Source organism: Squalius cephalus, assembly GCF_949319135.1.
Source record: "Squalius cephalus genome assembly, chromosome: 10".
NCBI lineage: Eukaryota > Metazoa > Chordata > Actinopteri > Cypriniformes > Leuciscidae > Squalius > Squalius cephalus.
In genome coordinates this window covers 12,393,568-12,417,221 of record NC_137131.1, presented here as the reverse complement: position 1 = coordinate 12,417,221, position 23,654 = coordinate 12,393,568, and the positions used below count along the sequence as shown (strand labels likewise).

The 23,654-nt window shown below is 35.6% G+C and overlaps 1 protein-coding gene across 1 annotated transcript in view; it reads left to right on the top strand.

The window, feature by feature from the left end:
- Positions 1-23,654, top strand: part of negr1 (neuronal growth regulator 1) — a 153,798-nt gene that overhangs the window by 30,537 nt on the left and 99,607 nt on the right. The window contains exons 2-4 of the mRNA XM_079882816.1: positions 388-626; positions 12,418-12,543; positions 22,277-22,408. Coding sequence (XP_079738942.1) covers positions 388-626; positions 12,418-12,543; positions 22,277-22,408 — 497 coding nt within the window. The remainder of the gene's footprint in view (positions 1-387; positions 627-12,417; positions 12,544-22,276; positions 22,409-23,654) is intronic.

Sequence of the window (23,654 nt, the reverse complement as noted above, 5' to 3'; positions counted from 1 at the left end):
GCACTCTCCATTAGGTGTGTACAATAAATAATCCTTACAATACATTAAAAAATTATAAATAAAACAGAATAAAAACAGAATAAAATAGAATTAATGCAGTAATCGCAGTGCAAAAAGTAACAGTGAGTGACTGGGTTTGTCTTACTACATTTGTTCATGGAAACTATTGTATTTGAAAAGAAGCTATTTTTAAATCTGGCAGTGCTGGATTGTATAGACCTATAACGCCTACCAGAAGGCAACAATTGAAACAGATGGTGGCCTGGATGAGTATTGTCCTTGATGATGTTCTTAGCTCTTGAGAGAGTACGACTGATCTGGCTGATGTTGTAATATCTGTCGTCCAGGTCCTTAGTTTTGAAATGTCTGCCTTCATTCTGATTTCAGATGCTACCTGTTGGATGGGATCTCAAAAGGAGCATGGTTGAACCGTTCCAGTATCATTTATGCAGGGAATGACAAGTGGTCAGGGGATCCTCGTGTGTCCATCGTATCGAATGTGGGGGATAAACATGAATACAGCTTACAGATACAGAAAGTGGATGTAACGGACGAGGGCTTGTACACCTGCTCGATACAGAGTGAACGTAACCTACGCCCAAAGCTCATTCAGTTAATTGTAAAAGGTGAGTGTTTCATCAGATTTCATATCAACTACTTTTTTCATTATGGTTTGCCATGTTTTTCATTGATAAATAACTACTTTAGCGATATATTACTAAACTAGTTTGGTTTTTAGGGGTGAGGGTGGCTTTGAACTGCATTGCATTAACAATATTTTTCCACTTTGCTGACTATATTTATTAAAAGAATCGATAAATTTGTGTTGAACTTACATCCATATTCATGAAAGTATATTTTGACTTCAAAGGGCCAAAAATGTCAAACTAAATTTTAATTAAAGCTTAGAGTAGTTTTTCATACATGTATGTTTGCAGTCTTACTGAAAATATGGAATGAATGTGTTACTAATGACTATGAAATCATCAAACGTTGGTGAAAACCTTTTACATTTCATTATGTAAATTGGGATTCTAGTTCTACATGTGTGTTCCCCTTTTAAAAAATTTGCCTATAGGCTATAGATAGCAGTTGGAGTGTAGGATGTAGTATGAGATTTTATGTTACGCAATAACATAATGATTAAATACTGCCAAGTTCAAGTGGATCTAAATATACATTTTATGATTGTATTGATGAATTTTCTTTTTAACGGTGGGCAAATAAGTCAAAAGTAAATTAGACTGTCTTTAGAGGAGTGGCTCCATTTATGGTCCAAATTTATGCTGGAAAAAATTAAAAAATGTTCTCCGTTTTGCTCAGCAGCATAATTACTGATAATGTCCATGTGAAATAACATGGTAACATTTATATATAACATAATAAATGTAACATTTTACATCATAGTAACCAAACGGTTGAGGGGCCCCATTGACTTCCATAGTATGGGGAAAAAAATCAATGGAGCCCACCAACTGTTTGGTTACCCATATTCTACAAAATATCTTCTTTTGTGTTCAGCAAAAGAAATCCATTTATACAGGTTTGGAACAACTTGAAGGTGAGTAAATAATGACAGAATTTTCATGAGGTGCCACCTGGGATGCTTTTTAATTTCTATTGAAGGAGTTCCCATGTATGCTGGTTCCCATGTTGGCTGCTTTTCCTTTACTATCTGTTCCAACTCTTTCATTTTTTTTTAGCTCATTTAAATTGATTACAATTTTAGCTTTATAAAGAAGTTCATATTTAGGCATATAAATATGATATCCATTTTTACACATATTGAATTATTCTTTTGAGCTGTTGTGTAGATATCTGCTTTGTTTATTGGCTTCCCCTCACATTCCAGTCATTAGGAGATAGTTGCATGACGAATATTTGTCTAAATTCTCTGGTAGGCTGTTATTGTGTGTTTCTCCGGCAAAGTAAACTTGGTGTTTATGGTTGACACCTCAGTAGGAGGTGCTGACTCTCAGCAGTGGCAAATATGCTTATTTTCTATGCGCTCTGTTTTCTAAGTCCACTGTCTATAATTAACTAGAGAAAGATCACTGTAAGAACCCTAACCCTCTTTGAGATAAAGCAAACTAATACAGACTATTCATGTGTAGTTAGAGGCTGTAACCTGTACCCCATCACTGAGTCTCTTCTGTGTAATTATAATCAACAAAATGAATGTCCTTCTTTTTCACTCTCTTAGCCGAGGGCTGTTTCATGATCATGATGGATCTTTTGTCCTTAGAATACATTACTTGCATGTATCTCTGCATGATCTAGGATAATTAATAAGTACTGCTAAGAAAATATACAAGCACTTTTGGGGTAACGACAAAAACTAAAGAGAGAGAGGAGAAACGACAGGAAACACATGATGAACAGCAGTCTTGTAATAGGAATCGGTGAGAGGTAAATTTAATCTCCTGCAGAATTGTATCAAAAATGAAATTGCTAGATTGACTCTTACAGTGGCACAAATCCTGGAACCCCAAATCGTACGTAATGCGATTAAAATGTCTTATTTGTCCTTTAGGAAATTTGAACAGACTGTACTTGCGGGCTCTTCGAGCTATCTTGATGTATCCTGAACATTTGTGTGGACGAAACAGTTTTGCTAGGTCATTCTTTCTAGCCGACGGGTCAATACTGGGCATCATCAGAGAATGAGTGTGCTTGTTTGTTTTGTAGGGATCGAATGAGGATAGCCCACACACATTTTTTGGAGAATAATCACCTATCTTCTCCACCACTTAAATCTTAGCCTTGTTTACCAGACAGTACCATTTGTCAAAGTCCTTGGTGAGTCACCATTAAATAGAGCAGTTTGAGACCACCACATTATTCTTTTATAGATGTGCTTAGTTTGTGAATGACAGATAAAATGTATTGCTATTCTGCACATAGACCCTATATATCTAACTTAGCTTAATATTAGGAGCGATGGTCTGTTTGTCATCAGCAACCACCATTTTGTTTATTGATCAAGAAGAAATAGGTAGCCTGGCATTGCATACTTTCCAGTATAGCGGCAACAGTAAGACTGAATAGAAAGGTTTACTGTATACGTTTTGTTCATGACTTCTATGGAAGAAGTTCAGTCATGAAATATTGATTGTCACACAGAGAGATCTAAATTTCAAGGGCTTCTAACCTTATTTAACATCCAAATTCCAAGTCTTTTAAAGTCATACAATAGTTTTGTAGACAAACAGACTGAAATTTAAGACGTTATTCAGAGAACATGATCTCTCTGTGGCCTCTCTCAAATGCCATTCCCTGTTTCACATTGCCAAACTGGTCTGTCATGTTCAGTTACATCAGTGGCTTCAACTTGGCTTGATTGTGTCACTGACATCAAACTAGGGGTCGGTGATATACCAGTCGGCATGATAAACCAAAAGAAATTTGTAGAGATTTTGGACTATCGTCTCGGTTACGCTGAAGTGACGTTGCTGTGCTGTGCAGTCACGAAAGCTTATCATTTGCATTTGTTTTTAAGCAAATGCAGTTTAAAAACAAGTCATTTTAAACCATTAAGCGCAAAAAGCCTCGTAAACAGTCATTTATGTCTTAAGTGAATGAAAACAGTTGAGAAAGAACAGTATACTGGATCCATGTAGTCTTAAAGGGACAGCAGCCTAATATACCTGCTGTCATGTGTGTCATTACTGTTAATCAAACAACAAAAATGAGAAAATCTCTCAATGCTCTTGACTAAATCACTTTTGTAATTTTAATGAGAATAAATGTATATTTAATTTACACAGTAAAGACTATGCAGTGTTATGCATTTGATTAATTTATACAATTTATGTAGTTCAAGTTATTTCTAGTGCTTGAAGTTTTCAGGTAAATCTATTTAATTTTTGTCTTTGGTCTATTGTAGATTGGTGTCCTTTTGCTGGTAATTAGTTTCTTTGTTCTTATTTTATCACTGACAGTTTACTTGTCTTCAGTAAGCTTGAGAGTTTTTTTTTTACTTTTTTATTTTATTTTATTTTTTACTTATGCTAGTATTAGTTCTTTGTGATATTGAAATTGGTAACAAGACTTATAAAATTTCAATGGTATAAAAAATGTTGATATCAAAAAAACTTATTTAAAAAAAAAAGAAGACATATATTGTTATTGTTACATTAAATTATCGTAATATAAGATTTTGATCATATCGCCCACCCCTACAACATGGTGCAATTGTAATTGATTACTTCAGTAATAATTTAAACATTTTGCGTGTAGAAGTTCTACACTTAAGTTCTCTTTGATTTCTTCCTTCTCCACTGAATAGTTCACACTTATGTTTAGAATTTACTGGAATAATTATTGGACAGAAGATTTTTAACTGAAATTATTGTTATTTTTGCTTCTGCATTATCCAGTAGCATAGTTAATAGTTTTTTCAAAGGCTACACAAATTTTTTTTTTCTGATCTACTGCTGTTTTGACATTTAAATTTCTGCATTTTTACAATAAAAAAAAAATGTATTTACTTTTATAAAAAAAATTACAAATAAGGACATCCATGAAAGTAGTTTTAGTCATTTTAGGTCACTTCTGGGTACAGATTTGTCCCCAAAAAATATGGCTAAGAAGGCACGCACACACACACACACACGCAAAGTTTTCTATTCATATATTTTAAAATGTAATTTATTTCTGTGATGGCAAAGCTGAATTTTCAGCAGCCATTACTCCAGTCTTCAGTGTCACATGAAATCATGTGAGCCTATCAGAATGAGTACATTTCAATATACATTTATTAGAATGAGTACATTTCAATATACATTAATAAGAATGAGTACATTATTATTTATGTGTTTAAAAAACAAGAAGAAAACAATCAGAATATTGTACCTGGTGGGAAGTGCCCAATGTTAACATTACCTATATTGCCATTACCTATATTGTTAAACAGTGCTGCAGAGGCCCTTCATAATGCAGAGGGTAACTGCAATGGCCCGATAGTATGCAGTGTTTAATAAACAGCTGTGATACTAAATTCTGCTGAGGTAAAATTAGTGCAGACCTGTATCATGATATACTGTATATCGTGGCCTGTGTATCGTATCATGACATAGTTGCTGATTCACAGCCCTAATATTTAGGTATGTATGTATGTATGTATGTATGCATGTATGCATATATGTGTGCATGCATGCATGCACCGATACCACTTTTTCTATAAACAATCCAAGACCGATACACCGATCACTGATGCGATACCTGTATTTACATTCATTGCATTTAAAATATATTGGCCATACCAAAAGAATGTGAATCATATTAGCTGGCTTAATTAGTTTAGCAAATAGATATTTCCTTCAGTTATTTTGTCTTTCATTTAATAGCACTGCGCATATATAGAGATTCTCTAGCAAGGCTCAAATCTAAGGATTTTTTCTACTGGCCAGTAGGCCCAGTGGTTTAAATTTTTAGTGACCCAGTGAAATATCACAATTCTCTAGTCCAATGTAGACACTACTGCAAAAACTATTAGCATAACTGATATAAATTTAAAACATTATTGTGTGTATGTATTGGCATATACAATTATTCTGAACTGATCAAGCAAAAAACAACACTGGGATCACAATCATTAGTCCTCAATTTTGCTGGAACATTGTTAAGCTAGGTTAAGATGTTTTGAACTTCATCTAAAATGTCATGAAATATTAAGCCTCATTTTAGATTCTGTACCAGTGAGTCTGCACCTCACAGCAACTCTGCAAAGTCTTTAATGTGAAAGTTGATCCTTTCATGAATACCTAATATTCCTCTCCCTGATATCTCTGTTCATATACAGTAAGCACTCTTGCCTATGATACAGTGTGCTGGGGAACAAAGCAGTGTGTCTATGTCAGAATGTTACTTGTATACCTTTTATATTGTATTAACCTCCTGAGACCCAGACCCTGAATTTAGTTTTTTTCCATGTCATCACACTGTTTAGAGCACAATAAACAAATGGTAAAAAAAACATTTTTGAAAAATAATATTTTATTCATACGTTATGCTATGTCCTCTGTAGTGGACGCCAGGACTAAGTTGTTTAAAAAATAAAATGACATGAAATTATATGTATAGGCAAAAACAATGGGATTTTTTTTCAATCACCAATAAATTTTGGGGTTTCAGGATTTTTTCAACCAAAATTTGTATAAAGATTATTCTCAACTATGTTATGAAAGAAATAACGGAATGAATTGATACACCATTTTACTTTATGCAATATGTGGGTAAAATGGCCATAAATTAATATTCCCATTCAATGCAATGTATCTATATACTGTATCTAATTTGCACATTAATGTGTTCTTGGAGCAACATTTAATGAAAAAAGAAGTGTAATAATTGGCATTAATTGGAGTAATAATATCTAATATTTCATAGGAATATTGATGTATAATTTATTTCCATATTCACTTGTTGTGTCTCACAAAATGCCTGATAAACATGATTTAAGTCCGGATGTCCTCTACAGTGGACACGTTTGAAATCAACGCCCTGTTCTGTAACAGAAAGTATTTTTTTTATTTGAAACCCCTTAACATTTTCCTGAGATGTTGTTTTATGAAATACAATTTGAAAAGTAGTCCAATTTAAATTATAATTACAATATATTATCATATTTCCATAAGAATGCTACATTTGGTCACTAAATTAATGTCAGATATGTTTAAAGACCAAGGAGAAGTTGTTTTCATGGTGAAACCTCCAAACATTTGATATCTCTGAAAAGTCCTGAATGTGCTCTTTACAGGACACCCAGGTTGTGTCATGTGACATGTATGATGTCAGAGAAATTCACTAAAATATCATGTCCACTACAGTGGACAAAAGTCTATTCTTGGGTCCCAGGAGGATAATATAGAAATATCAGAATATTAGAAATACATCATTTTTTACTAATTTCATTTAATCAAAGTACTACATTTCAATTAACTCTTCAAATGGACACGTTGTACCAAGAGAGCTCATGTACTGGGTCGTGCACAACCTCACTGTCTCACGTTCCGTGGCATTACCAACTGAAGAAATCCCTGTGGGTTGAGCAGCCTGTCAGAGGGTTTGTGTTTTGTTTCTGTCTATGACAACTAATTAGGGATCTAAGTTGGTTGGTTTTAGCAGCCTTCAGGTTGTATGGGGAATTGGGAACCGCTATGAATGAATGTGAAATCTGGCAGTTTTGCAAGTGTAGCGTATTTCCACTTCCAGCCACATGAGTATATTTAAAATACATGTGCATATTTGTACTACAATATAGTCTCTGGATCAAAATATTCAGTATTCCCTGTAATGGTGTGCATGGATGAATCATAAGGAGTATTCCCAGTATGCACTCAAAACCTGTTACGCTTTCTATTAAGGATGCATCCTAACTGATTTGGAATGCTTTACATTTGCAGCAACAAATAGCAAGACTACAAAAAAGAGACTAATTTGGTGTTAGCATGTTGCTAGGCTAACAAAATTATACTCTTAGCATAAAAATACATACAGTAGTTCATAAATTATATTTTAGAATGTATTCGCTGTCTCAGAGCAATTAGGAAGTTGACTCTCTTGTGAAGAATACCTGTGACGGTGGATTATAATTAGGTTGTTTCTTCTGTTTTTCTTTCCTTTTCTTGTTCTTTTGGTTTACATTATTATCCAAGAAGGCAGCAAAATCATGCTTTCTACCTTTTGGAACAGCCGTAGCATTGGGTTTGCGCCTAGGATTTCTTCAAGTGCTGCCTATGTTGGCAGCTCACTAGCTTTTGGAAAAGAGCCGCATTGTGAGTCACATTGGATGCTCAGGACACAGAAGTTTATTATTATGTTCAAAGTTGTTACTGACCCTCTGCCTTCCTGATCTCACCGTCTCTTTCTAGATAAGTCAGTGTGAGCTTGATGCAGTGAATGTAATGTCCTTCCTAACATATCTCGTAACTGAAATCCTAATATATATTTTTTTGTCAAGTGATTTATGGCAGGATTTTCAGACTGAAGACCCAATTGCATTTAAACCAACTGTACACATGAAACATACTTTTTTTCAGGCAGACTCTGATATGGTTTGATGTGCACACACCAAAAAACTTTAAAAGGTTTACCTTATACCCTAAAGGGTGCATATTAGTACCTTAAACGTACATATATTAGTACCTAAAAGGTGCATATCAGTACCTAAATTGTACATATTATTACTTTTACCACCCCAGTAAAAGCTTTTATAGCTTTTTTTCGAGAGTTCACTATAAGCTCATGAAAAAAATGTCTTTCCACTGACCAAATGAACTAAAAGCTCTTGTGTGAAAACTCATAAACTCTGCTGGCTTCAACAGTAATAACGTACAAGTTCATTTTATCATACATCCGTGTTAACTTGTTTTTTCATTATTATTTCAGCCAGAAGACAACAACTAGATAAGACTGCATCTGATTTCTTTGCCTGTCTCTCCTTGGCTCTTTGCCTATGCTAGTCTGCATCATGACAGGAGCCCACTTTTCCCTCAGCTCTGTAATTGGAATGTGGGCTGGCAGTGTGTGAAGCAATGGGGTCTTGGAATTGGGTGGCAACAGTCAGCCCTGGAGAACCTGTCAGAATTTATAGAAAGGCAAGCCATGTACTCCACTTTATTCAGAGGAAACTCTGCATTTTAATAGCTGTAAGCGTTTCAGTAATTCAAGGTGGCGTCATTAGAGGCTTATTTATTCACTCTGGGGCTGAGAGACAGAAAATGCCTCCCCCGTCAGCTGTGGCAGCTCCATCTCAGCGCCTCCCGCCGAGGAGAGGAGGAAGAATTAGAGTTGAATGGGCAAACATGACAATCGTGCAACAGTTAATGAATTAAATGGAAAACAAAGCATCAGGTTGTCTTGAATGGGGCCTTGGGGTAGGGCTTTAGCATTGTCTTGTTTTTCTCTTGTCATCATTACCTTACCAATTGAACAGACATAGTGGAAATAAACAGGTTAAAAATAACTATGGCCAAAAGCATTGAGGGTGACAATCGGAATGGATTCATAGAAGTCAAATTGTGGTTAGACCTTGAGATTAAATAACACGTGCTTTCATTATGAATTTAGTGATAGTTAAAAGAGCATGCTGGGATAGGTTGTTGACCTTTACATCTGTTTATGTTGCCATTTCAGTGGAGTGCAGAGGCATACCAGTCCTCTCGGCTTTTTTAAGCTACTTGAAAATACAGAGAGGTTTTCATTTCATCTGATAATATATTCTGTATTCACAGGTGGTACACACAAGACCAGTAATGAAAGTCAAAACTGTCTCGGGCTGTAATGAGAGATATTTCTTCAATGCATCAAATCCTCTAGACTTTTTCACTGCCAACTTATAAGCTCAAAAAGCTCAATTGTTTCGACACAATTTTGCTATTATTGCATTGTAATAGTAAAGAAGAGTGTGGAGGGGGTGGCACAATAATAAAAGACTTCAAATCTGATGGTGCGCATTCACAGAGAAAGTTCTAGGATATATGGAAAGACGTTTCTTCGAACATGTTCAGCTTAAAGATCTGCAAAGGCCCCACATCTCATTTAAAGGGCCAGTACCTGACTCCTCAGGCATTGACTAATAGGGTCTTGATCCTGTTGAAGGCAGATATGATCAGTAGATGAATGCAACATTTTCCCTTTGTGCTATCAGTGATTGTGGACATTTGTCAACAGTGGGAGGAAGTTCAAGTAAACCTGCAGTGGAGAGCATGACCGTCAGATCAGTGCTTTCAAACAATGAAAGGTTTCATTGGAATTTCAACCATCCATTTAGTGCCAACAGATTACAAAAACCATGATAAGAAAGACTTAAACTGGAGATCAAATTGTGTAGGAGTGAATGATGTTGCCGTTTTATTTGCAAGGTACAAATCAGGTCCTGAATGTTTGATTTCCTTTTGCTTGGAAGTAGCGGCATTTCATTGAAAACTTGAATGCCCGCTCATTATTTCAGTCCAGTATGTTTTAAAGGCTCTTATTTTGATTCTGTCAGTGTCTTGTTTTCTTCTAATTGATTTCCCCCAGATGAGTATTGCTTATTATATAATAGCATAATTCATGAATATATATATATATATATTGCAGCTGGCTATACATGGATGCAGTGGGGAGGATAACTATTAAGTGACATGTACAATAAAATACAAATTAATTACAATTCAATTTACTGTTTGAGAAAAACAAATAAAAATCTCTTGAGAAAGTTCGGCCATTATACATGTATCTCCAGTAAATGCATGGTGTTTAGAATATTATATTGGAGGTAGAGAGGGAAAGGATCAGAACTGGTCTAGTTAAATGCTAAGCACTTCAAACAACCTGAATCATAGCCGGACCTCACAAAAATGAACAAAGGGAATAGCTGATTTTGCAGACTCCTGACAATTTATTGCCTTTTTATGTAGGAAAGCAAAACCAGGAGGTTAGGCATTAATTCATAAACCCCTTGACAACTGACGTGTTTTTTAGAAAGAGTGAAGGCCGTGTGTGATAATAGGTTTAAGGGACTAAGGGTAAAGAAAGATTTACATCTAGACTTTTCTTTTTAGTTATTCATCTGCCAGAAAACCATCACTTTAATTTTAGCACCAAAATGTTACCTAAGATTCCATGAAGAATTCCAAATCAGGGGTGCGTTTATATAGCTCGCTGCTTAACTACCATAGTACGATGCATCGTTGGAGAAATCAACTAGCTAGTCACGACTGTTTCCCGAAACCGTATGTCGCAAAGTATCGTTGAACCACGTTGGTTTATGACGTCTCGCACGTGGTGGACTAATAACTTATTTTAATTAATCTGTTTGAGATCGAATTAACGCTAGATTTTGTCATATAAGTTGTGGCAGACATGGCATCTGAAGACCATTTCTAATTTTTCTCAGTTATTTTGCTTTATTACCAGACTCAATATTTGTTCTCGTTCTTACATAGTAGAGCATGTTCGCACATGCGCAGTCTTCAAAAACGTTGCTTTAAATCTCTTGACAAACTAAAATATGTAAATTATATTTGTATGTATTCTAAATAAATAACACGGGTTGTACTGAATGTCAGCTTGCTTATTTTGCTAAAGATAAGGATTTATTCAGTCTACATCTCATGTAAACTAGAAACTATGCTTCTAACCACTGTTCGAGAGCTGTCGTTCCAACCACACAAGTTTGCGATGCTGTTTGCGAACGTTCGTTGGAACGATGGTTTCGGGAAACACCAAATCGTTGAACTATGCTGATAACGATGGAACTTGCGACCATAGTTGGCTAACGATGCTTTCGGGAAACGCACCCCAGATGTTTTATTGAACACATTAAATATTACATATACGTATGGAATATAATGTGTATTTCCATCACAGGTTTAGTCTTAAATTTCATACAAGTAATAAAAAGATCTTTAAAGTCTTACATTTAACTTGTTTACATCTGTAGACACGCTGTATTCGAAAATGCTCGACAATACCAATTAATTTTTTCTTTCTTATATTTTTGGGGGTCCAGTCATACAATTCTGAGAATTCTATTATTTTTTACTATACATTGTTACTGTATACTTTTTCTGCCTTACAATGAAATATACTGAACAACATAAAAAACAAACAATAAAAAAAAACACTGCACTGTAAACCCCACTGTAACTGCACTGTAAACCCCCCCCCCCCCCCCAAAAAAAAACAATCTCAACAAGTTAAACCAACAATATTTTTTTATAGTGTAGATAGTAGAAATAGGGAATAAATTAACCTGATGTTGCAATAGTTTTTAGTTTTATTTAACGTTTTTTTTTTATTGTCAATCTCTTGGCTCATGGACTATGAATATCCTTATTATTTATTTAAATCATATATTACCCTTAGGCTTTATAAATGTGAAGTAATCCTAGGATTTTCACCCTGTCAGAACGAAATGGAAGATGATTTTCTGGTCTCCCAATGTCAATAATTATCAAAAACAAGTTGATATTCAAAATGAATGAGTGATCATGGATATATCAGGTGTAGTCTAATGTAAATGGTTGTATCTCCTTAATTAAAATGACAGATTTTCACAGAATTTGACACACATACTGTACGTAGAACATCTTTCTAAGTGTGAGGTCATATTCTGCGGTGGGACCCTTCCAAAACTAAATAGGCTTATCTATTCTAAACTATATGGCTACTTTTAGCCATCAACAATAATTACAATGTTAACAATGTCCAACAAAAAGATTAGAGCAGAACAGTTATTCTTTTAAAATATGAATGACAGACCTATGACCTTGTTGGATAAAGTGGTATTGTGTTTGGACCTCTATAATTGCTGCTTGCAGCTATATTGACTCTTGTTGTTGTTTATGCTTGACATTCTAGATCCAGGCATTTGGCATTGAGCTCATTTGCAGCTTTGTTTATCTAACTGTTTGTTTTGTTTCACAGTTCCTCCCAAAATCTATGACATTTCATCGGACATTACAGTAAACGAAGGCAGCAATGTTTCACTCATCTGCACAGCCAGTGGGAAACCAGAGCCCAAAATCTTTTGGAGACACATCACCCCATCAGGTGAGTTCAAAGCAGTTATTGTAAAATATGTCACAATAGGGCTTTTCACACTGCGCTTAACCCCAGGTTCTCGTTGTTGTAAACCTAGTTTCAGACTTAGTCATTTAGAATCGAGTTTAGCAGGGATAGCACCGCTTTTGTGGTGTTAACCCTGCATTGTGGTGTTAAACTATAGTGTGAAATGATGTAGTGTTAGAATGGTACACCAGATGCTTAGCAACAGACAACGAATTGCGTGTCTCATATTCATGTGCTTTGAACAGTCTCGGAAACACAGCACGTTGAATAAACAGTCGTTTAAGCATTTGAGGAGAAAAATGTCAAATGGTGACAAGAAAATGTAACAACTGGAGTGAGGAAGACACTATTTCATTCTTGCCTTTATAGTTTGAAAAGCCTGTTCAGGATAAACTTGGTAGCACAGTCAGCAATATATAATATGAGGATGCACAATGCTAGAGCCTGTATGTAAACATATTGTGTGTAGCATTCATCAAATCTGTGACACTGGCACTGCAAATGTGTAAATAAGGACGTTAATCTGGGGTTTAGGAATGTCCACTGTGAAACGTCAATTTATGAATACCCAGGATTAATTGTTAACCCCGGGTAAATTATGAGCAGTGTGAAACGTGAAGCAAGATAACCCAGGATTACGTTTACCCAGGTTTCACAATGACCTAGGGTTAACTGTTTAAGTGTGAAACACCCTAATATGTTAGACAGAATTTCACATCGTCTTTAAAACAGAGTAGAAATGTCTGTCCCGGTTGTTCAATGTGGTGGAGTTTGAGGCTCAGAAGATTAAGGTGATGAAACTAACATGTTTCTGTTCTAAAGCCTCCATAATTGAGTTTAGGAAAGGCTTTTAATCAATTATCGCTTCATTTTTCTGTTGCTCTCACAAAGATGTCTTAGTTATCACTCTGCTGTAGCGTAAACACCATATTGAGGAAGCATCAACCTCATCTTTACCTTTTATAGTTTGTATTCAGCTGTTAAAGCAGAAATTCTAGAACATTTTCAAAGCAAATTGAAAATTCAGTACAACAGCAGTATTTTTGAGTGGTTGTGAATTTTATTGAAGTTGACTACACTTATCTTTGGACTGCCATATTCATTTCATTCTCCAGTGTATTTTGCGATTGAACTGCTCTTTGAGATTCTGATCAAAAGAATCATGAAACCCACTTCTTACCAAAGGTAGGATACTTCAAATTATTGAGACATAGAAATTCTGTCATAATTTACTCACCCTCAAGTTTTTCCAACCCTCTATTAATTTATTTCTTCTGTTGAACACAAAAGAAGATATTTTGAAGAATGTCAGTAACCAAACAGTTGATAGGCCCCATTGACTTCCATAGTATTTATTCCATACTATGGAAGTCAGTAGGGCCTTGGGCCTGTTTGGTTACCAACATTCTTCAGAATATCTTCTTTTGTGTTCAGCAGAAGAAAGAAATTCATACAGGTTTGAAGCAACTTGAGGGTGAGTAAATAATGACAGAATTTTCATTTTTGGGTGAACTATCCCTTTAACTCCATACTCAGACATCTGTCCTGCATATGGTGAACTTTTACTTTTGATCAACAGATTCAGTCTGGCTCAGATGTGACTGAAAGCCATTTGTCTAAACTATTCTTCTTCTGGCTAATTAACGTGTGGGTGGGAAGAGAGGATGACAATGAGCGAGAGCCAGTGAGAATAGAAACTTTTTAAAAATACTACTACTTCTGCCACTGAAGGTTGTTATTTACTAAAAAGATTAATTTACAATATTTAAACGGCTCAAACAAATATGCATGAAACTGATGGTTGTACGAGGCTACAAAAATGCTAAAGGCAGCCTTAAAGAAGACATTTTTCCTTTGAACAAGCCAACATTATGTTCAAACTGATATCAGTATCTACCATCAAGTATAACAGTATTTGATGCATATATGGCAGCACTGTAGTAATAGTGCAGAGCTGTAATCACAGTAGCTCATGGGCTGTGATTTCCAGTAGTTCTCGAATGACGCTGCAGGAGGCTGAACCTTCAACCTTGAGCCACTAGATTTAATTGCCGAAATACGCTAAATGCAATTAGCCTCATTCGTTTTTGTGTGTGTGTCATCAGACCTTTGACTTCTGTGCCTCTAATTATTGCTTGGCATATAGTCTTTTCATTGATAAACCTAAGAGTTAATTACTCTTAAAGACCTTTTAAAGACATTATGCGTTGAAGACCTCTTAAAGACCTTTCACTTATAACGATGAACAGCTTTCCATCTGATTCAAAGGTTTGGTCCACAAGAAGTATTTGTTATAAATGGTAGTTGACTGAGTGCATTATTATGCTCAAGTATTCACAACGTTTGTAGATTTTAGACTAAAACGTACAATATGGATGTATTCACATCATCTAAAATATGAATGTCTTTACATATGCACAAATTTAGAAATGTTAGAATTTTACAGTGTGAATCGTTTTAATATTATAAATATATTTGTATAGTTACGTTTTACTATGGTATAAATATTTTGATTAATGGAACATTTGAATAAAACACACACAACAGAATGAAACTGTTGTAACGATAGATTACATAATACATGTGATGCTATTGAAAAAAATGATTTAATGTCATTGATTAGGCTAAATACAATAAAATCGACCTATTAATTTCATGAATTCAAAGATTTTTTTTTAAAGATTTGTCAATTTCTAAAGCTATTCATATGCAAAATGTGTATGTTTTAGATGCTGTAAATAACTTGCACTTCAGTTACTAAAACTAGAACCACACTACACGCAAACACTTGCAATCATGTTGGACTGGCTTTCAAGTATGCAGCACACTCTCTCCAGCGCTGCAGATTTTGAATGATTACTGAAGAACTTTAAATGAGCACTTCCTTGTCTAAGCTTTAAATCACACTCTGTATTTTAATACTTTCAGTACTCAGGGCATTGAAAATTGCCTTATAGACATGATTTCAAATGCTGTATGCTAGATGATGAAAGTGAGCCCTATATAGGGGCGTATTGAGGCTGCAGGGTGGCCTCATGCTCTTCGTACAGCCTGGCCCAGCACGCTTGATCCCAAACATGCTTTCATAAGCTTTTTCCATTGTGATTTAAGGCCTCGGGATATAAGGAACTCTGACCTTTCAAATAGCTGACTATAACACTTCAGATTTTATTTTTTTTCTCATATGATAAGGCTACAGTGAAGCGTTCAATTGTCCTTTTGTCAATCCTTTGTTCGTGCCTCAGCCTCCAAAAATTGTCTTTACTCTGGTTTATTGTTTCCCGAACAATAGCTCTGTACTCGGCACTGACAGTCTGTCTAAACATCGCCAAATGGTTTCAATACAAAGACCAGCTCTTAAAAAATGCTCGGACCGATATTCAGCAATTGTTTTGGGGCACTTTGGGACAATGAGGAGGCTATCAGGGTTAAAGTGAGATACGGGGAATGGAAAAGTGGAGGCGGTTCATGTGCATGTGCGTTTTGTGTGTGAGAGAGCCAGAGAGCGAGTATGTGTGGCGGTTGAATGATGGTTGATGGTTCATTGCTGACAACTCAATGAATGCCTGGGGGAAGACTCTCATAATGCAACATTTGGGCTGCCGCAGTGTTCTCTCACAGGTTAAGGGAAGGGATGTACAGAGAACTGCCACCTTAGCCCATAATGTATTCTTCACCAGCGCTCATCATATCAGCAGCAGGCAGACCTTAAGGAAATGTACTTTGTGCTCTCCACACAATGTGGGAAAGTGCTTACTGTGACTGCACTTAACACAGAGCAATGTGGAATCCTAGATTAACCTTGCTATGATTTGGCTAATTTGGCTGGAGTGACATTTCCCAGAGGCTATACGACGAGTCTCTCTTGAGCTTTTCAAATAACTCTCAACATGCACAATTCGGCAGCCAGCCGAGATTGCAGATGATAAGGGGCAAGTTTACATTTGAATACGTTTCTGGCACATAATCAGTGTCCCTTGAGCCTTTAAAATGCTCCAGTGTGTGTGTTTTTATGTAGTATAGCAAACAAGTTGGTTGATGCATCAAAGGTTGATTTCACAAAGGATCCATTCTTTATTAAATGTCACTAAACCTTGGTAATTTCCTCTTTTGGTGTAATCAGTAAGATAAATGATAGTTCATTGTGAAGTCTCTGTTAGGAAAAAGAAAATAAATCACTGAACTAAGGGAATTATGGAGTGAGTTAATCACTGATAATGATCCCTCTGGTTTTTAGCTGGAGGAAGAAATATGGTAGGTTGTAGTCAATGTTTGTTCATTTTGTAAGTTCGCCTCTTACCTGAGAACAGTTGTTTTAATAATGTGATGATTGTCACTGCTGTTATTGAGATCTATTGAGTATTTGAATGTATTTTACGTTACGCGTACGACACATACATTTACTTGCATTTCCATAGACACTGAAATGTACAATATTGATGTATTTACAGGACTAAAACGTAAATTATTTTCATATTACCAACTTTTTAATATTAAAGGGTTAGTTCACCCAAAACATTTTTTTTGTCATAAATGACTCACCCTTATGTCGTTCCATACCCGTAAGACCTTTATTCATCTTCAGAACACAAATGAAGATATTTTTGATGAAATCCGAGCGCTTTCTGACCCCCCATAGACTGCAACGTTATAACCACTTTCAAAGCCCAAAAAGGTAAATAAAGACATTGTTAAAATAGTCCATTTGACTACAGTAATTCAAACGTAATGTTATGAAGTGACGAGAATACTTTTTGTATATTATTTTTTATTTTATTTTAGTTTACATTTTAGTAATTTTATGTCACATAACATTTATTTAGCTTAAGTTTATTTTATTGTAGTAATATTAGTACTTCAACTTAAAGGGTTAGTTCACCCAAAAATGAAAATTCTGTCAGTAATTACTCACCCTCATGTTGTTCCAACCCCGTAAGACCTTCGTTCATCTTCGGAACACAAATTAAGATATTTTTGATGAAATCTTGAGTGCTGGATCACTCCTCCACAGGCTTATGGACACTATAACTTGCTGGCCCAGAAAATGTATTAAAGACATTGTTAATATAGTCCAAGTGATCACACACATGATCAGCGTCGCCCAATAGTGAGCCTACGTGGTGACGTGCAACACAGACGCGCTACGCTATTACACTACGTGAAAAGACTCGAGGCCCAGAGAGAAGGAAATGAAAAGTGGAATAAAGTCGTTATTTTTGTTTGTTTTTGCGCACAAAAAGTATTCTCGTCGCTTTATAAACTTAAAATTGAGCCACTGGAGTCACTTGGACTAATATTAACAATGTCTTTAATACATTTTCTGGGCCAGCAAGTTATAGTGTCCATAAGCCTGTGGAGGAGTGAGACAGCTCTCAGATTTCATCAAAAATATCTTAATTTGTGTTCCGAAGATGAACGAAAGTCTTACGGGGTTGGAACAACATGAGGGTGAGTAATTACTGACAGAATTTGCATTTTTGGGTGAACTAACCCTTTAAGCTTATTTTCAGTTAGTTGCCAAGGCAACAGTTGTAATTTTCATCTTATATTTTATTTTATTTAAGACTTATTTCAGTTAATGAAAACAATTTTAAATAGTTTTAGTTAACAATAACAGATGGATTTAGTTAATCTTTTAAACATTTTACATACCGAATACTTTCTTTGAAAATCATGCATTATGTCCTGCTTGGCTTAAATCTTTAATTTGTGCGTGGTGAAAGGCTGTTAGATGTCATGCTAAACAACATGTAGTTTTTATGGTAAAAGAAATAAACATTCCTTAAGTTTTGGGTGAGCAATCTCATACTATAATGTTTACTTCCTCTGATTTACTATTTTTCTTTTCATCTTTGTACATCTGAATATGGGTTGTTTTTGCATGAATACGTTTGATACAATTTATCCTATTTTACAGTCTTTGCCCCTATTCATTTGTAAAGCATTGGGAGCCAAATAGCACCTTGTCAGCTCAGATACACGTCTTTGTCAGTTTCTTGATAACCCCAAAGCAAACTATTTTGTTCAATTTTTCAGTTTGTTACCTACTATACAGATGTAATTGTTTTTATGCAACACACAAATATTTATGCAAATTACACAAGGAATGAATAATTTGGTCTTGGAGCTCTTGTATTTCTATTGGTGTTGTACCAGCTAGTCAGAATAATGTTTTGTGAGGAGCAGTTCGAAATGTAAGTTTATGAGAGAAGTAATGTCTGATTTGTTAAAAAACATCTGACTGTTTTCAGTCAGATCCTTTCAGTGAATCAGTGATCCAGTTTACAAAACTGATCTGAATGATTCTTTCTTGACTGATTTTCTGTTAAATTAACTAACCCCAACTAACCTAAATATCTAGGCTATCATATATTTGTCATTAAAAACATTGTTTCCCATTAATTATTAAAATATTTTTAAACTTCTCATAATAACATAAAAATGTTTTTATGCCATTGCTTTGGCAAAGCATCTGCTAGACAATCAAATTGATCATAATGATTACGATATATAGAACATTTGGCAGTTGTTGTGTATGTTTATTCAGAGTTGGTGTCATCTCTTCACAAGTGTTGGGTCATCTGAAATCTTTGTAAGAGGCTGGATCCAAACTGGAGCTGGCATAATAGATGGGCATCCTGAGGTAGAAACAGAAAAGCAAATGGAAAATAATTAGAGTAGCTGCTGTAGGTAACATTACAAGCAATAGATAGTCATGCACATTTGATCTGATATAACTGGAGTGCAAGGTAATGCGAATGCTTGGCTAAAGTCATTTGTCTTTAATCTAGATTTAAACTGGGAGTGTTTCTATTTCTATGTTCCGTAGCTCAGTGATGTTTCTGAGGTGGAAAAAGGCTGTTTTTGTAACATATGAAGTATGATTTGAATATGAAGTTGCTGTCTAATATAACAGCCAGGTATTTAACTGTAGTGGATGAAGTAACAGTACATTCTTCTAGATGCAAATTGTAATCTAAGAGATTGTGTGTACAGATTCTTGGTCCAGTAAGTAATACCTCAGTCTTATCCGAATTTAATAAAAGAACATTACTGGTCATCCAATATTTTTATTCTGACACCTGAATGTGTTATTTTGAATCTTTAGTCACATTGTCGACTTTGATCATTTAGGGATTTCATCTGGTTGTGATTAAATAAATGATTGAGAATCCTCGGTATAACAGTGGAAATTACCAAGGGGCAGCATGTTTATTGGAAATAGCAGAGGGCCAAAAACAGACCCTTGTGGAACTCTGAAAATTACTGATGTTAACTTGAATAATTCCACATTTAAAGGTCCCATTCCATGGATTATTTTTATTATTTTATCATGTTTCCAGGGGTGCCCTTATAATGTTAGTATGTTTTTTAGATCAAAAATTGTTATAATTTAGAAATAAAAGGCATATTTCCTAGCCTGATTTCATCCTCTGATTTGAACGCTCTGTTTGAAGGGGCGTGTCTGCTGTGAGACTTCAGTGTAAACGCCCACTGCTGTGATTGGCTGAAATGCTTGCATATGAAATATCTGGCATTACATGTTGAACTATCTGGAAAACTTTTACTATTACAGCTATTATACGTTTTTACTATTACAGCTATCGGGATTAATGAATCGTGAGAAGTTTTTTAAGTATTTAGATCTATTTCAATCACATAGAAAATTGCAGTGATGATGAGCATTGAGCAGATGACAGCCTGTTGATCGCGTGAAAGATCTTATCATTGCAACGCAGTTTCTGCACTCTCACTAATGCTTTCACCAATGCAAACATGAGGTATATAAATACAGTAAGAGCTTCGTTGTGCAGTGTAACAGCGTCATTGATTTCATAACGAGTTTTGGCAAGTGTCCATATAAACTCGCGCTGTGTGTCACAGCTTGGCCGATTGGAAAGGGATTGTTCTGTGATCGCTTTCTGTATATTAATCAGTTTAAGTAAGATTATTTTCATCCTACTAAGAGAAACGATGTGAAGTTGATCGCTACTTCCATATTAAATCACTACTTGTACTTACCGCTCGCTGGAATATAGTTGAAATTGCCCCCTTCGTCAGTATGAAACGCTGAGAGAAGCCTGCTTGATATTATCCCAGGTTAGAAAAACAGTCCGTGGTGAAATGGACAGAGCAAACTAACAACTTCGAATTAAACTTTTGCGGTATCCGATTATAGATAAACATCAACCACGTCTGTTGACATTTCGCCATCAATACGCCTGTGTTCCTGTGGGCGGAGTTTAGTCTAAACACGGTTCTGGTGATGTCACTAAAGCAGGATGTAGAGGGGTGTAGTCCAATCCAGGCGTTTTTTGTAGTCAACTTCTGTTAAATAAAATATCTCGCTTGGCATTGAACTTTGAGCGTTATAATTTTACAGATATTATTTATACTCTAACAACAACATTACACACTAACTAAACTTTGAAACATGGAATCGCATGCAACGGGACCTTTAAATAAACAAAATGGTAACCTAGGTAGGTACGATCTAAACCACCTTAATGCCTATCCCTGAATACAGTGTAATTTTGCAATCGATCTAAGAGTATACTATAGTGTTGAACGCAGCACTAAGATCAAGTAAAACTAGTATTGAGATGAAGCCTTGGTCAAAGGCTAGAAGCAAGTATTTTGTAATTTTAACAAGTGCAGTTTCTGTGCTATGATGGGGCTTAAATTCTGACTGAAATTGTTCATAGATACAATTTTTTTTAAGGAGGATCACAATTGAAGTGAAGAAGTGAAGAAATATTCTTTGAAACAGACTTTGAAACATTCAAAACCTTTCTAAACGGCCAGAGGCCCACCATAGTTTCACAAAATCCTGTGGAAAACACTGCAGAGCAATCTTACGGCTAGTGCATGAACCATTTTAACATGCTTGTTTTTATACCTTCTTTTGTGTCCTTTTTGGAACTTGAAAACTCTGATCCCTATTCATTTTAATTGTATGGAAAAGAGCGACAAAAACACTATACAGGACAGGTTTGGAACAATATGAGGGTGAGTAAATGATGACAAAGTTTTCATGTTTGTATGAACTATCCCTTTAAAGCTTTTTGATGTCAGATCTTGAATCACTTTGATGCTTTACGAAGCACTTGGTAAAAACACATCCCTCCCAAAGCCTCGCAATTCTCTCTCTTTTTTTTTTTTGCATCGCTCTCCTTGCTTTTTTTTATTCTGTGGGTTTTTTGCTGAGTCAAAGGCTCCTCTTCCATATGCCAGTGCAGGATTTACCTCTCTGTGCCATGAGACAGATTCACCTCACTGTAAAGTAGGGTATAAATAGGTTTCACTGAGGAATATTACAATAAGGTTGGATCCTGGTCTGGGGAACCCTGGGAGGTTTTTAGTCCAATAGAAGCATGGCCGCCTCATGCTGTGCTTTATTGCCTCTCATTACTCAAGGACCTCAAGTCATATTTGTCATATTGGCACAGTTCTGATTTCCTCACAGTATTTGACACCAATAATATTCCTCCCTGTGTGAATACGGCTCATTGGGGAGATGCTTCCCACTGGATGTCTTGCCAACAAAGCAATTATGTACCTTTTTTTTCTTTTCTTTTTTTCGTTTTCTGGGTGCACTTGGGTTTCTTTTACTGTTGTTTGTACTGTACCTTTAAGCATTTAGCCATGAATTAGTACTTGGTTGTGGAAGATCTCTTCTGAAGGATTGTGCTTGTTTATTTTCTTATGTTCACAGCCAGGAAGTACGAAAGTGGGGAGTATTTAAATATCACAGGCATCACTCGGGATCAAGCAGGGGACTATGAGTGCGGCGCCGAAAACGACATTGCTTCACCTGACACTAAGACCGTGAGAGTCACAGTCAACTGTGAGTACCAAATACTTATTTTGTTTAAGTTTGTTTACTGTCAGACAGTGTAGAATCACATGCACAATGACATTGAGTCTTTTCCCCCTCTCTTACTGGAGATACTTACTGGAGCTCTGTACTGAAACCTAGTGAGGCTGTCAACTGTCTACTGCATCCTAACTGAAATGGGACATTGTAAGTGACCGATTTGGAATGCTCTACATGAGCAGAAACTCCATGCATTATAAAATAGCAGAAATCTTGCAAAGCACACAGGAAATGTGCCTCACATTTGATTTAAATGGAGTGTGGTGCTAGCATGTTGATAAGCTAACCTGACAATATAATCTGTTGGAATAGGCTAGTCTTATTTAATTACACTGAACTATTTTATTGATCCTGAATTCTTTTTTTTTAATGATTTAGTTTATAACTTTACCTTTTATTATAATTATTATAGTTGCACTTTATTTTACAGTCCTGTTCCCCATGTGCATACTATATACTAATTGCAATAACTGGGTGATAACTGGTACTAACCCTGAACTTACCCCTAAACCTAACCTTAACCCATGTAGTTACCTTATATCACCCAGTACTTTCTTACACTGTAAGTCCACGTAAGTGCATGTACTGTAAAGTACAACTATTATTATTTTAATAATATAAGGTCAGATTTTAACTAATTACTTACATCAAAAGATATATAGGTGCAATGTACTTATTGTGTTCATGTTGTACTGCAAAACACTTCTGCTGCTATTGATGTGGGATACGGGTAAGGTTAGGGACAGGTTTGGTGGTATGGTTAGGTTTAAGGGTGAATTAAGGTATAAGGGAAGGGTCAACAGTGTAAGTTTTACAGAAATTAATTACAGCTGTAATTACAATCAATGTAAAAACGTGTATGTATACAATAATTGCATTGTATTAAATTATTCATTTAAATGTTACTACATAGTAGATAAAGAAAGTTAATTTAAAGTGGGACCAAATACAATATTCTATATTATTATAATTATGTAATATAATATATAATCCACATTTTCGGTCATCTGCCATCTTAAATTCCGTTTCAGCTCCTTGTTGTGGCATCTGGCTGCTCACTAGATTTTGAAACTGAGCTACGGTCTTACTTCTGTATCTCCAAGGCCGACTGGGATGGAAATTAGAATAGAATTCGTGGTACTGGTACTGGAGTTCCTTAATATTTAACGAAAGAATTCCCTTTTTTGTCTGGGATGGAATGATTAATTTTCAGTGA